The sequence below is a fragment of the Danio rerio genome, chromosome 23 (genome assembly GCF_049306965.1).
Source record: "Danio rerio strain Tuebingen ecotype United States chromosome 23, GRCz12tu, whole genome shotgun sequence".
Lineage (NCBI taxonomy): Eukaryota > Metazoa > Chordata > Actinopteri > Cypriniformes > Danionidae > Danio > Danio rerio.
In genome coordinates, this window is record NC_133198.1 from 27,450,820 (window position 1) to 27,467,583 (window position 16,764).

General features: G+C 32.5%; 1 protein-coding gene across 2 annotated transcripts in view; it reads right to left on the minus strand.

Moving 5' to 3' along the window:
• Nucleotides 1-2,245: 2,245 nt before the first annotated feature.
• Nucleotides 2,246-16,764, minus strand: part of atp13a2 (ATPase cation transporting 13A2) — a 31,689-nt gene continuing 17,170 nt past the window's right edge. Inside the window, 12 exon segments of one of the 2 annotated variants that reach the window (NM_001080037.1) lie at nt 2,246-3,742; nt 3,841-4,013; nt 5,954-6,105; nt 6,184-6,407; nt 6,515-6,611; nt 7,327-7,479; nt 10,503-10,582; nt 10,689-10,781; nt 12,930-13,114; nt 13,299-13,423; nt 16,079-16,190; nt 16,323-16,479. In NM_001080037.1, the coding sequence (NP_001073506.1) occupies nt 3,575-3,742; nt 3,841-4,013; nt 5,954-6,105; nt 6,184-6,407; nt 6,515-6,611; nt 7,327-7,479; nt 10,503-10,582; nt 10,689-10,781; nt 12,930-13,114; nt 13,299-13,423; nt 16,079-16,190; nt 16,323-16,479 (1,719 nt within the window). In that variant the 3' untranslated portion in view covers nt 2,246-3,574. 2 annotated transcript variants of the gene reach the window in all.

Genomic DNA, 16,764 nt, shown 5'->3' on the forward strand with positions numbered 1-16,764 from the left:
TGAATAATGCTTGTGAAGAATCTATCATTTTAGACTGACTGGAAAGATTCTGTAAAGGAGTGCATAATGTATAATACATCTATAAGCAGGGCTGCTCGATTATGAGAAAAAAACTATCATGATTATTTTAGTCATAATTGTATAAATTAGATATACAGTTGAAGTCAAAATTATTCGCCCTCCTGTGAATTTTTTTAATGAATATTTCCTGATTCAAATGGAATATTTTTGCAGTATTTCCTATATTTTTTCCTTCTTATTTGTATTGGCTAGAATAAAAGCAGGTTTAAATATTTTGAAACCTAGGGTCAATATTATTAGACCTCTTAAGCAATATTTGTTTTTGTTTTTTTATATTTTTTGGCTGCATAAAAAACCACTGTTATACAATAACTGGCCTAATTACCCTAATATGGCATTTGGATTGCACTTTAAGCTGAATACTTGTATTTTGAAAAATATGTAGTCAAATATTATGTTCTGTCATCATAGTACATATAAAATAAATCAATTATTAGATATGAGTTATTAAAACTATTGTTTAGTTGCTAATAATTCAGGAGGGCTAATAATTTTGACTTCAGCTGTATATACAGTTATTTTCCTCCCTGTAAATAAGGAAAGGGAACTAATACAATAGAATAAAAATGAAACAAACTGCTGTAAGCATCTTCACTGTAAGAAAAAAACTTTAATTACAGCTACAAAAGTCCTTCAGTCAAGAACAGTGAGTGACTTTCTCCTTTTGTTGTTTGATTAATGACAAAAACAGTCGTCAGTAGGCATATTGCGCAGTCACTTTAAGGGCAGTGCGGTTGTGATTTATGGTTTCACTTTGACATGTCTTTTGATTCTTGTTTGTTTATTACCTAAATGAGGGTTAATATGAATCACTAAACACAGCATTTTGACACAAATTTGCATCTATTTGACCATTAAAGCGCTCGCATTAAGATGACTTCAGATGTGTGTGCACTGCTCATCCCTGAGGCTGAGCGCGCGCACACACAGTATGCGATCTCTTTTGCGCTGTTAAAAAAATGAATGCTTTGAATGTACACCAATGAATGATGCGCATCTGTTACACGTAATCTGTTGCATTACAGCACATGCTCTTAGTCATTTTCATGTGAAACAGAGCTTTACAGAGCAACACTTGTACAACTGGAAAGGGGCCGGTATATGATGCAATAATCATTTCATCTCGATTTATGTTTTTTCATAATCGTTGTAACTAACTTGAAGGGCAGTTACTGTCATATGACAGTGTGCCGAATTGATTTGCTCAAGGAATAATGGTCTATAGGATAAAGGTTTGTTTTTCAGGGCTCATATAGGCTAAACACTTAAAACTACTTACATTTTCATGTATTATTTTCAATATGTTTTCAAATTCAATATTTTTGAAAACGACACCATTATTATCCATGAAATTCATATTTAAATAAATTCAATTTTGGGAAAACTATAATAGAAAATGTTACATTACAGGGTGGGCCATGTACATGGATACACCTTAATAAAATGGGAATGGTTGGTTATATTAACCTCCTGTTTGTGGCACATTAGTATTTGTGAGGGAGCTTGTAAATAACTCATGAAAGAATAAAGTTACGTTTAAAACCAAGTACGCCATTGTTTTTCTTGTGAAATTCCCAATAAGTTTATTAAGATGTATCCATATAAATGGCCCACCCTGTACATCAAACAGGAAAGGAAAAAAATAATCATAATTTTGCTTAATGTGCAAATTAAGATAAAATTAGCCAAAATTAAAGGAATAAAAGAAAGAAAATTCTGTCATCATTTACTCCACCCTGACTTGTTCCAAACCTATTTGAGCTTATTTTTGTTCTGTTGAATACACAAGAATAAATTTCAACAAATGTTGGGAAACGGTAACCATTGATTTCTATAGTATTTGTCTTTCCTACTATGGAAGTCGATGGTTTTAAATGGTCAATGGTTAGCAGTTTGTAACATCTTCTAACCAAATTTCTGTTAAAAAAATAAATAAATAAAAAAGTCAGAGGTGGTTAAATGGTGGCAGAATTTAAAATTTTTTATTATTATTTTTAATAATACTTTTTTCGTGGTTTTTACCTTTTAATGTATAGGATGGTAGAGAGTATTTGACAGGAAAGTGTGGGAAGCATAGAGGGAAAGGATTGGCATTGACCTCGAGGCGGAAAATGAACTCGGGTCGCTGTGAGAACCATGTGTCAACGCACTAACCACTACACCATTGCCGACAGAATTTTTATTTTTGAGGGGTTGAACTATCCCTTTAAATAGCATGTACTCAACAATTTTTTTTAATATGTTAAACAAAGTGTTCAGCATTTTAAACTCTTTTGTTTACTTCTCAAGACTTTACATTTTTTTTAGGTATGAACCGATCACTAGGGCGATTAATCAAAATCGAATCACAATTGCAATTTAAAACGTTGCAATTAGCTAATTGCAAGAGGCTACGATATGAAATATATATGTACTATATAATTTTCTCCATCCAGAGTAAATGTGTAACTGTCGTCTGTGTGTGACAGTCTTACTATCCAATTGAGTGAGCAGCTGAGCACACTTTTGTTAAGCCCAATCAGAATTGTGTGACTGGACTATGCGGAACGCCCACAATAAAACAAAGAGGAAAGCCTGAACAAGTGAAATCCAAGAAAAACAGCACGTCGGTAACATGGAAATATTTGGCTTTCAAAGTCTCAGAAATCAAACAAAAACTGGTTATTTGATAGAGCTATTGCAGAATTGTTGCCACAGCATGAGGAAATACAACAACCAGCACCCAAAAAAGCACCACAGCTATCTGAGTAGTGTCTTGCTAAAAAGTCAACTAAACATATGGCCAGTGACACACATTATAGTAGCTAGCAACAGCAAAGTACAATATCAGAGTTGTTTGCGGCTGTTAAAACAACACGAAGCCACCAGGAGATAACTAAGGCCATAACTCACCACCTTTGCTCTACAGAAAAATGAGCGTTTAATTTCTGAATGTTTAAAAACTAATTCGAAAAGAAGTTGGAGTAAGTTAATATCTTTTTAGTTTGTTTTTTTAAGCTAACACACGCTGCATTTTAGCAGTAAGAAGCAACAGAATATTTAGCTAAAGCTCGACTACAAGATTTAATCGTAAATCAAATCGAAACTGCAATAAAAAATAAATAAAAAAATTTATAATAAAAAAAATGTAATTTATTTTTTAAAATTGGAATTAGATATTTTCCCTGAATCGCGCAGCCCTAGCGATCACTTGCATATATAAATTGCATAAACCTCAAGCAATCTCTTTCCAGTGCTCTTCTAAATTAAATCAGTACACCAAAAAAAAATACTCAAAAGTTTTTATTCATTAAAATAAGAAACACGATCTCCAAAAGTGATCTTTACCTCACTCTGGTTTCTGCATCAGAAGTTTTGCGCCATATATAATAGGCAGACAAGTATGGCATCTGGTACTCATACCTCACTACGGCACTGAGACGTGGTATCAGATCTTTGGCGACCCTGGAAATGTGTATCAGGAGAGCCCCAAATGCTAAAGTGGAGGCCGGGGTTAGCTAATGCTGATGACGGAGCTCTGTGAAGGGAACAAAGGCTGGTTCAGCGGCGGCCATGACGGTGTTTCTGTAAGCTGGACGTTCAGACGCTTGTACTGCTTTTTGGACTCGCGTTTTCCTCTGAGGTTTCGAAGGCAGTTCAGGGCACCTTGGTCAATGAAAAACTGTGGATATAAAAAAGAATAAAAGATGAGTTACTAAGAGTGTGTTTCGGATGTATTTTTGTTAGATGTGCACAGTGCATGTGTTTGTTTGTTTGTACCTCGAGTAAGAAGCATATGAAGAAGTTTAGCGCAGCGATGGCTACTAGCAGGAGTTTGTAACTCATGTCAGTGATGTCATAGAGCGACAGCACACGGTGGATGATGGTGTGACGGAAAAGCACTAGCCAACTCATGAGAGCAAAGAGGAAGACCAGAGCACATACGAACAATACTGAGAAGAAACAAGACAAATGTATATATAAAAAATAACATAGTTAATAATTAATGAACTGCTCAATGTAGGTTATCATGAATAGGTCATTGGTGGGCCCAACCGGAATCAGTGCGTGCAGAATTCCGCTGATTTTTTGTCCATCATTAATTCTGTTTATTTACTTGAGTAAATGTGTGTAAATCTAAATTTATTTAGTTTTTTTTTATCAATTTTAGTAATATTATTAACTAATGTGAAATGTTCATCTGATTTATGTACAATGCAGTTTGTACAGTATTATTTTCTGTCTTTTAGTAGACACATTATAAGACAAACTTGCTTTATTTGACCAAATAAAGTGAATCTAATTGGATTTGCATTTTAAACATTAAATAAAAGTTTAAAAGATATTATTTTTTATTTCATATATTAAGGTTTCAGTTATGATACTCCCAAAATAATTCCGCAGAAATCCACAGACTTTTACCAAAATTCTCTGCAGAAATAGCAAAAAATGTCTGCAGATTCTGTCTGGCTCTAGTCATTGGGAATTAATACTTACTCGGTTTATAACATTGTTTTTTAACAAATTTAATACATTAAAATGTGAAACTGAATCACGTTTACATCCAAATATTAATTGATATACATAAATAAGGCTATGTAAAAAATGGGCTATCGACTGCTTGAAATGTCTGAATCCTGCCAGATTTACTGGAAAGAAAGTTTTTATGAGTTTACTCCTTTATTTTTCTTTCAAAACCCTAGATAATAAAATTATTAATTTTAAATAATTAAAATGAAAAATAAAATTATTAAGAAAGATTTAAAATACATTTTCTTGATTTTTCAAAAATATAATTTTCCCAAAATATGTTGACAGCTTTATTAAAATTTGATCAATCCAATTTCCTAATATTTAATAAATAGATAATAAATAATCCTGTTTAATTAACAATAATAAAACATTTAAATGATATATTGATTTTTTTGTAATATACAAATATAAAATGTACAGATATAAAATTCTTATTGATAATATGATAAAGTAATTATTAAATGATAACTATTATCAAGAACAATGATATAACAACAACAACAACAATAATACTAATAATGTTGTAGTTGTCGCTCTTGGATTTATTAATGAAATATAGATATAAATATATAGTTAAAAACAATATCAATGTTACTGATAATAAAAAATACTATTATTAACAATCCTATAATACTAATTTTCATTATAATTACTGTTATAAATATAAATTAACATTGGACTAAAATAATTATGATCATTATACTATGAAAAGTATTTTTTTTTTATAACTGATATATGCATATCATTTTGTCATCACTAAATATATGCACATCACTCATCTCATTACTTATTATTTACTCTGTTTATTTACAATGTTTTATTAATTTATTTATTAATACAATTATTCATAATAATTAAATACAGGAAAATTATTAACTAAATTAATGATAAAGATTTACAGTACATTTTCTTGATTTTGTAATTTTCGTTTTCACATTACAAGTTACGACAGTTACATGAAAATTTAATAAATAGATAATATTTATTCTTGTTTAAAATGTACAGATAAAACGTTCTAATTGATAATAATTTAATAGTACTTACTAAGTGATAACTATTAATAACAAGACTAATATTGGAATTATTATTTATATTATTGTTGTTATAATTGTCACTCTTGGAGTTATTCATAAAATAATAATAAAGAAAAAAATTAAATCAATGTTATTGATAATAAAAAACACTATTATTAACAACCCCATAATATTTATTTTCATAATAATTATGGTTCTAAATATAAATTATTATTGGAGTAAAATCACAACACTATGTTTTTAAAAGTATTTTGACAAAAAAGTATTTTAACTAAAGTATTTTAAAAATAATTACTGATATATGCATATATAATTTAAATTCTCACCATTGTGATAAAGCGGCTTTTTGTATGGAAATCCTTTAGTTATTACGACAGACATGATGATATACTGAAAGCCAGATACAGCAAATACACTTGTGTCCTCCATGTTGGGCAGGTTTGCAGCACCTGTCCTGGTGGAATTTAGAGGCACATACCTAAAAACACAAACAAACGCTGTAAAAAGACTGCAAAGATTTCTAATGCTCTCTGAATTTGAGATCTCTGTCACTTACCAGTCTTGTGACATAGTAATAAGCAGGCCAGAGACCTGAGCCAGGATCAGCAGTACGGTGTGCATCAGTAAACTGGCCAGGACTGGCAGAGACAGCAGACTTGCAGCAGGACGCTGAGGGTGAAGATCATTACTGGGTCCTCCTCGCCCCATCAGGATAGCCAACACCGTCACCAACACCAAATCAAAGAACAGAAACTGCAGGTCACCCAGGTTGGTTTTCTCCTTCAGCACATATAAGATTTTTTTAACATTCATATTATATAACTGTATATTTGGAATTAATTTTATCTGATGAATTAAAAGAAGACGGGTAAAAAAAAAACACTCACCGTGTAGAGAATCAGTACAGAGGCAAACTGGATGAGACTGTATAAGGCCATGTACTTGAAGAGGCTGAATGACGTCACCAGTGAACACCTGCCCTCCCTGTTTCAAAGATTTCATTTCAAACAAACAAGTCACACAATTATTGTTATATAATAATAGTAATTATTATTGTTATTATTTATAAATGCCCAAATTTTTCTTATTATTATTAACTTTTATAATAATAATAATATTAAAATTGATAAATTTTAATATATAAAATGAATTAACCATAATTTTATATTGATTATTGTTATATATAAAAAAGAATATATATATATATATATATATATATATATATATAATAAATTCAAATACTTCTAAAATACTATTATATATTAAGATTTTTTTATTATATCAATTTTTAAAAAAATCTTCTTTGTCTTATTATTATTATTATTATTATTATTGGCAGTAAAATTATAATGAATTTTAATATATACAATTACATTACAATTACAGCGCTATAACAATAATAATAAATAATAATAATAAATTATTAATATTTTATAAATACTAATACTCAAATTCAATAATTTTGTTAATAATAAGAACAGTAAAATAATAAATATTATTTTATGTAATTATTAGTACAATTAAATAATAATAATAATTCTAAATTAATAACGATAATAATAAGTTCAAATACTTGAAATGAAATAAATAGATATTTATTAAATCAACATTATTAAATAAGGATATTATGATAAATCCTGAAGTCCAAAACACAATACACTTTATCGAATAGATAACAACATAACAACGTGTCATTTACTTGATGAGTAAAGGCACGCAGCTGATGTTGTCAGATTTGGATGTGAAGGGAGACGCAACAGATGCCTCAGCCTCAGACAAGGACACTCCCACATCTGCAGCCCGCAGAGCTCCACAGTCATTGGCTCCGTCGCCACACATGCCCACCCTGTAACTGCACAGAAACCAGCAGAAATGAGTGTTAAAAAGCCATGCTAGCACAATCACTCATATTCATTTATCAATCACATTTTTCATATTTACATTACTGCTGTCATTTTAACAAATGATCCTTATAAGGGATAGTTCACTCCAATATGAAAACTTTTACTGCCACTCCACTTATTACAAACGTATTGCTTCTTTCTTCTAATGAACACAAGGGAAGATATTTTGAAGAAAGTTCAAAACCAGTGCTCACTTGTACTAGTACTTCTTTCTACTATGGATGTCAATAGCCACTGGTTTCCATTCTTTAAAATATCTTCTTTTGTGTTCATCAACATTTGAAACCACCTGAAGCCGAGTAAAAATTAGAGCTGCACAAAGTTGGAAAAATAATAGATAAGTTTGCCTGCAATATATATTTGTATATAAATATAATTTCACAAAATCACTTTAGCTCTATTTGGAAAGAATTCAGAATTTTATATTGACTGAGGCCCCGTTTACACTAATACGTTTTAGTTTTAAAATACCGAAAAGGATCTGCATCCACACAGGTGTTTCACCCAGCATTTCTGAACAGATCTCCATCCACACTATTCGACTGAAAACGCACATTAGTGACCACACACACATTCTGGCATGCACTGCAGCGATAAGAGCTGTGCACGTCGGTTTGCACATCAAGGATCTACCAATGGAACTAATCTCACTATATTTGTTAAACGTGATATTTAATTCATCTTGTTCTCTATCCAATGACATTCTCCTCGACTTTGGTTTTTTAAATCTTTTACTTGTTCTCAGGTAACAGGCTAGCTGAGCACAAAGATAAGTTAATATATTATTATATTATTAATTTATGTAACCATGTACAGTGATTCTGCATATTTGACTGATTGCTTGCATTTATTTCCTATAAAGTATTAACTTATGGTACGTTTTACTTTTACAATGGCCATTAGTGATTATTAAAACTGATATTCAGCAAAAGAATGTGCTTTCATTTTTTATTGAAAATATGAAAGAGGCAGTAATGCTATATAAATATGCATACAGTGAAGATGACGGTCATATAAATATGCAGCTACACAACGCCTCAACATTTTTGGTGTCTGTTAAGTTGCTAATATCAAAATGAAAACAGGAGGAGTTCTTCATATCATGTTTTGGGGGATTTCATGTATCCAGGGTGATGTGAATAAGGTTATAAAGTACACTGTTCCCTTTGAAGATTTACCCGCCATGACCTCGGGAGTTTGTTTTCCATATCCAACTTGAACTTAAGGAGAGGATGCAAGACCAAACTGTGAGTAGGCTACTTAATAATATTGAGAAAAAAGTCTCAATCAGGCAAACGTCTGCAGCCCCACCTCTATTTTCAGTTGTCTCTGTTTTCCCCCCCATCCACACTGACACAGAGCAGCAGCATTTTAAAATGAAAACAGCTCCCAGTTTTTTTCAAAAAGCTCAGCTTTCGGCACTCGAAAGCTCCAGCATAGTGTAGAGGGATGGCATAACTATGCCATCAATTTTAAAACTAAAACCTATTAGTGTAAACATGGCCTGAGATAATTTTGTAGGGGAGTAGCTGCATAAAATTTAATAGCCACATTACAAGTATAGATAAATAAAACTGAACAAAAGATACAAATGAAATAAACCTTGTTTTATTGTTTTCTGTGGAATCTAACAATATTGACGCACATAAATTGAGGCATCATTAATTATTTGTAAAATAATAATATGTAGTCTTCATTGTATAAACAATTACATACAAGTAATTATGTTAAATCTTCCACCTCTTTAAAATCTTAAATCTTAAATTTGCTTAAAATCTTACACATTTACAGGTCTTAAAAAATAAAAAAGGTAAATCTTTCACTTTATTAGGATTAAACTTTGAGATGACCCAACAAAAATCAACTTTAATTAAATACAATTAGTTTTTGTAACTCTTCAAACTTGGTTTAAATTCGCTTGAAATCTTGAAGTCACAGGTCTTAAAAACATATAACAATTTTACTCTACTAGAGTTATACTTTGAGATGACACAATAAAAAACTGTGGTGGTTGGTTATTATAATCTCAACTCGACATTTACAGATTTACACCTTGCAATATTGATGCCGAAATGATCAATTGTGCAGCCCTCGTAAAAAAATATATACACTACCGGTCAAACGTTTGGGGTCAGTAGGATTTTCAAATGTTTTAAAATAAGCTTCTCCTGCTCACCAAGGCTGCATTTTCTTCATTAAACACACGGTACAAATTGTAAAATTGAGAAATGTTATGGCACTATAAAATGACTGTTCAAAAGTACTTTATCATTTAATTTAAACATTTATTCCAGTGATTTAAAGATGAATGTTCAGCTTCATTACTCCAGCCTTCAGAGTCACATGATCCTTCAAAAATCAATCTAATATTCATTCATTCATTTTCTTGTCGGCTTAGTCTCTTTATTAATCCGGTGTCGCCACAGCGGAATGAACCGCCAACTTATCCAGCACATTTTTACGCAGCGGATGCCCTTCCAGCCACAACCCATCTCTGGGAAACATCCACACACACACATTCAGACACACACTCATACACTACAGACAATTTAGCCTACCCAATTCACCTGTACCACACTTCTTCGGACTATGGGGGAAACCGAAGCACCCAGAGGAAACCCACGTGAATGCAGGGAGATCAATCAAATATTAATTATTATTATTAATATTATTATTATTAATGGTAATAGTAATAAAGCAATAACGACTGGAATAATCATTTCATTTGAAACTACATACAATAAGTAATAAATAAATATTTATTAAATAAGTATTTAACAATTTCTTTACATTTAATAAATGTCACCTTGATGAACAGAATAATTTTATTTAAAATATTAAATAAAATTTATGATTAAAAAAAAAAACCTTTTGACCCGTAGTGTATATAATTAGATTAACTATTCTTTTAAGCAAATGTACATTACTTTTTTCAGTTCCATTTACTGTCAAATTTTAAACATGGACTCACTTGAGTTTCTGCAGAGCTTTAACCAGCTGGGTTTTCTGTTCAGGGGTCATTCGGGCGTAAATTGTCCCCCTCATCAAAACCTGAAACACAGAAACGCAGAGTGCTGTTGGCAATCTTCAAAAAAAACGCACATTACCAGTCTAAAACAGGAATGAATCAATATTTGTAAAACTCAATCCAAGTCACCTTGGGTAGATATTCAGGGAAATGATCACAAAGTGCTGCAAAGGACATCCCATTTATAGCCAGATGATAGCCAACAGCGCTCTGGTACTGACCCTTACAATGCAGGAAGAGGAAATATTAATCTCTTTTTTGCTGTTCTGTATAGGGTATTATCAGGTGATGTGTCATTGGTAACGTCTATTAAAGGGATAGTACATCTAAAATTTCTGTCATAATTTTTGCACTCTTTACTTCTTTCAAACCTGTTTGAGTTTTTTTCTCCTGTTGAACACGAAATAATATTGAGGAAAGCCGAAACCTGTAACTATTGGCATTCATACTAGAGCTGCTAAATATACCATTTCAGCAATGATATCGCAATGTGACCATTCGCAATAGTCACATCACAGGGCTCTGCAATGTAACTGGGATTATAGTTGACTAGATATATAACAATATAGTGGAGTCATTTCAGATTTTAACCTTCAGAGTGAAAGTTTATTATTTGCATGTTTTCAGGACTCGGCTGTAAGAATTTGAAGCATTTGGCCACAATAAATTAAACTTAAAGGTTAAAGATTTATTGTACATTCTATAACCATTTACTCAATTAAAACGATACAGTGTTATTATTATTATTATTATTATTATTATTATTCTTCATTCATTCATTCATTTTCTTTGCGGATTAGTCAATTTATTAATCCGGGGTCGCCACAGCGGATATACCACCAACTTATCCAGCACATTTTTACGCAGCTGATGCCCTTCCTGCCGCAACCCATCTCTGGAAAACAACCATTACACACTTATTCACACACATACACAATGAACAATTTAGCCTACCCCATTCACCTGTACCACATGTCTTTGGATTACTTCAAAATATATCTTGTGTTTGAGGAAATAAACTTAAACGGGTTTATAACAAGTGTGAGTAAATTATGACAGAATTTTCATTATTGGTTGAACTTCACCCTACAGGCGAGACACTGCAGGTAAAAAAATAGTGTTTCATACACCTGAAAATTTAGAGATATAGATTTTTCCAGTCAAATGCAAAAAAAATATTCAAAATATACTGAAGTGTTTCTTATGTCGCACTTCATCAATTTGTGTCTATAGATTTCAATACTTCTATATTTTTATAGGCTGTGAGTTTATTCTGAAGGTTTTTACAGAAAGTCATGTTCATACATAATTTCCCTGTTTATATAGACATAACAGTTTTACAATTACACTTCAACATAATCATTTTTTCTGTCTGTTCGCAGTATTTTCTGAATTATGGTGAGAAAATAAGAGATACCCAAAATCTACTCTCCAAAACAAAAAAATGAACCTGACTTCATCCAATATAATTGTTTTGTACCAGAAACATATGCAAATGATCACAGATTTAATTAAATATGGCCTCATTTGCATATTCAAACATAACACAATTTAGAAAGCTTAAAACATTTTAAAAACTAATACAAAAATGTAATGTAACGTACAGTGTTGGGGGTAACACATTACAAGTAATGCAAGGTACATAATGTCACTTTTTTCTTTACGAGTAAAGTAACACATTACTTTTAAAAAATAAGTAACGATATTGGAGTAATTTTTTTGAAAATGTTACTTTTTAATTAATTAGCTTTTAAAAAATAAAATGCTGAATTAAAATGAAAGTAGTCACAATGACAATGAAAGAATGTGTTCGCATTGAGGAAAAGAGGATTGTCTTAATGCACAGTACTTAAGACAAATAGTGCAAAAGTAGCAAACACATTGCTTTAAACTTTTAATAAACTGTATATACAGCATGTACAGTTATGGGGTCAGGAAGTTCTCAGATATTTATCCTAAAATATTTTATGTGATTTTTTAAAAGGTAACTGAATGTGTAGAATATACAATGCCTTGTTAACTGCACAACTCTTCTATCAAAAAAAAAAAAGAAGAAGAAAGAATCAAGTTCTGAAAAAGATTAAGCCTCAGCAAGGTAATGAAAAGTAACTCAAAAGTAATGTAACGCAATATTGAGTAACTCAGAATTGTAATGCATTACTTTCAAAAGTAACTTTTCCCAACATTGGTAACTTAATGTAATCTAATCTTCTCAGTGAGCCTGGGAAGTACCCTGTAAAAAATGTTGGGTTCCACAAATAGCTTTGTGGTAAAACAACATAAAGAAATTACATTAACTTATTAGTTTTATGTTCAATCCACTTAAATTTGTAAAAACTAAGCTTCCCTTAAAAGGTGAAGCAAGCAAACCTGCACTGGAATATCAATGGTCTGTTGAGTATTAATGGTGGCTGTGGCTCCCTCTCCCTCATGAAACTGCAGCGAGGCCTGTGAACCAGCAGTAGGGGGCGATGCATGAACGAAAATAACCTTCTCATGTAATGGCACCATTCCACAGACACGTGCTACGTTCACAGCAGTGAGAATATTGTCACCTGACAGGGCAGAAAAAACTGTGAGACCAAGCATTTCCACTTTACAGCCAGGAGAAAGGCCAACATCAACAATCATTTCAATCTCTAGTGTCAGTTCTTTTAAATCAGTCAATCATAAAGGCAATCATGGTTATAAACAAGATTTTAAATGTTTTTTTATAACATTTATTATTTTTGTACGTACCTGTAACCATCACAGGCCGTAACTGTGCCAGAGTTAAAGTTTGAATGACTTCAGCACTTTCTGGCTTCACTTGGTTCTTCATCACCAATAGACCCAGGAAGTTCATGCCTTTTTCCACCTCCACCCTACAAGCAAACATTTAATCCACAGCTGATTCATATTAAAACCTGACCTTTAGGTTTTTTTTTAAGCAACACATTTCGACTTATATCATTATTGAATTCATAAATGTAAATGGTATATAATAATAATGTTATTAAATAAATTAGAAAACCACATGTAATGGAAAACCAACATTTTTTAAAGTATATATCGTTCAATCATTCATTCATTTTCCTTTGGCTTAGTCTCAATGACAGAGATCGCCACATCGGAATGAACTGCCAACTATTCCAGCAGTTTTATGCAGCAGATGCCCTTCCAGCTGCAACCCAGTACTAGGAAACACCCATACACGCTCATTCAGATACACACTCATACACTACAGACAATTTAGTTTATTCAATTCACATATAGCGCATGATTTTGGACAGTGGGGGAAACTGGAGCACCTGGAGGAAACCCACACCAACACGGGGAGAACATGCAAACTCCACAAAGAAATGCCAACAGACCCAGCTGGGATTTTGTTAGCTCACGTTGTTAGTTTTGTGGTGACAATTCATCTGTAAATCTCTTTAACAAAATGTTTGCCCTTGTAATCTAAAATTGAAATCTGAAAATGCAATTCCTGTTTGCTTTTAGTTAAATTCCAAGTCTGAGGTATTGGGTGTGGTTAACAAACATAAACATGCAGAAATGGCAAGGAGGAGGTCCCTGTTATAATAACTACCCCGAAACCCATTTCCCGATCTTTCTGAATGAAATGCCTACTTTACCACATCCAATCAGCTAACAGAAAGACAAAAAACAAGCCACATCCACTGTTTTCTCATTTAATATATTTGTTCTATTTTTTTCTCCAAGAACTGCATAACAAAACAAAAAACAGTCGCAGCTTCCAATTTATGCAGAGTTAAAAAAAAAACTGTTGAGCAAGAAAATCCTAGAAAAAAAGTAATTTAATTTTCAACACTTGTATATAATTATATCATTTTATATATTAAAATGTCTCCTGTGCAGCGCAAATCAGAATGTTCAAACTATTAAAAAAAGAAAATCATATATAATTATTATATATTAATTATATGAGACACATGATCTTCCAAAATAAATATATGTAAATATTTATTTATTTATTTATTTATTTATTTATTTATTTATATTTTTGCAACAGTTCTGTCTGGTTCTCGTACCTATTTGGCTGATAGCCATGCAATATTCTGCAATGTCAGAACTTCTAAAGCTTCCAAGCCCCTCTGTATTACTTCGCCACAGAGTAGCAAATCAATAAACTCACTACAGCTTGACAAATATTGGCTTTTTAGGTGAGAATGCAGTTGTCAATTTTTAAGGATAGTGCCTATTTCAAATATTTATAATTCGTAGATAGAGAGCATCGACATCCATCAGCCTGTCATTGATCAGAGCAAAGACGGTAAACGTTGTCCATCCACAAGAAGGGGACAGAGACTGCATTATAAGAAAAACTCAGCATAATTTCTAACTACAGCAGATCAAAATATGAAATTGGCAAGTGACTTTCCGAGTCGATCTCTCTCTTTTGTATGTTGCAGTGCTGTACTTATACCATAGCAGTTGTAGTATACTGAATGTGAGATCAGACTCGCATATCAAGAATATATGCATTTTGTGTTGCCCACTCTTTGGATAGTCCTAAATTACTTTGTGGTTGGCCATCTGTTTATGTCTATTTAGTCTCCTGTTTTTGTTTCTACAGACTAGTTCAGTAAAAAGAAAGAAAGAAGAAATCCCCTCAAGCGTTTAGCTTTTTTCCATATCTCAAACACAACAGTGGTCTGGTAGTGTTTTGCACTGCTTTGGCTTTTGTTGGGGTTAATTATTGTGATCTCCTAATTGCAACTGAGAATTACTTGGACATCTCAGTAAACTGATGGCATTTCATGCTGTTCAGCCTTATAATCTTAAAATGTGAGCAAAATCACCTGTTTTGTCATCACTTTAGACATTATGCTAGAGAATCATTTAAACACTAGCTCTAAAGTGACGTTAGTGAATTAGTAATGGTTTCTGCTGTTCTGACGTCAGCTGCAGATGTGAATGAATGGCTGAAGAAAGAAATTCCTCATACAAAAAGATTTTAGGACACTCTGTTTTAGATTTTTTTATATACACGATTATGCTGTCAAACTGTTGTAAAAACGCAATGTCACACGCGTAGCAGTGCGATATGGCTGTATATCATCACTGATAGGATACTAACGCAGACCTCCCACCAGTGCCGATATTCGCACTGCTACTTGTGTGATATTGTTCATATATATATTCTGATTTTCCCAGAGATGGGTTGCGTAAAAACTTGCAGGATAAGTTGGCGGTTCATTCCGCTGTGGCGACCCCAGATTAATAGAGGGACCAAGCCGACAAGAAAATGAATGAATATATTCTGATTGATCACGTGAGTAACTACAAAACTATGGTAATGATTTCTATAAATTGTTTTGAATCAAAGGAATAAATCCCATTTTAAAACATTAATATACAGATTAGATGATTAAAATTGTAGAAACATTTCTTATTTTGACACTGTATTTAATACAATAAAAGTTTGCATTTATGAGTATGAAAGACTTCAATAAGAATTCACAACAAAAATCTAACTGACTCTAAACAATCAAACATTATATAAAACATCTGACCTTTCAACAGTGCTCAGATCAGTCTCTTTAGCGAGGTGCTTGTAGGCAAGTCCAAGGACCCTGAAGCCCTGGCTGGCATACTCCCGGAGAGTATGTGAAAAATGAGAAGGCACTGTCACAAGGAGGGCACAAAGACAGAACAAGAGTAAGTGCAAAAATAAACAGGCAGCGCTCCATATACTCCTGTTCACTCTTCTCAAGGTGAAAGAAGAACCAGGACAAGGTTTAAAAGTCAAGTCCTCACCACTTTCTTTATGGCAGAAGCTGGCCACCATCTCTGGGGCTCCTTTAATAAAAGCAACAGGAGAAGGTTCAGCTGGGCCTACAGTCACCACACTCATCCTCTGCAGAGAAGAGGAGAAAGGGAACCGACGCACGATTGCCACTGGCTGACTGACAGACTGCAAAACACAAAAGATGTTGAAGTAAGATCTATTCAGGGTGAAGAAGATAATCATTGTTTTCTTAGTTTTCCAAAACAGTATCTTCCGCACTTGAAAAAGCATGTTCCACAGACTAAATAAAAAACATTTTCTGAAAAATAAGTCACAGCAGATCAGAGGCAAGATTTACAAACAAAACACCAATCTGTCTTTTGGGGGCTAAAAGTGTCCCTTCGGGATTTACTAAACACGTGCAGTAAAAAATTGGTGTGGACAGTTAACTTTGTGCCTCATTTTATTGAA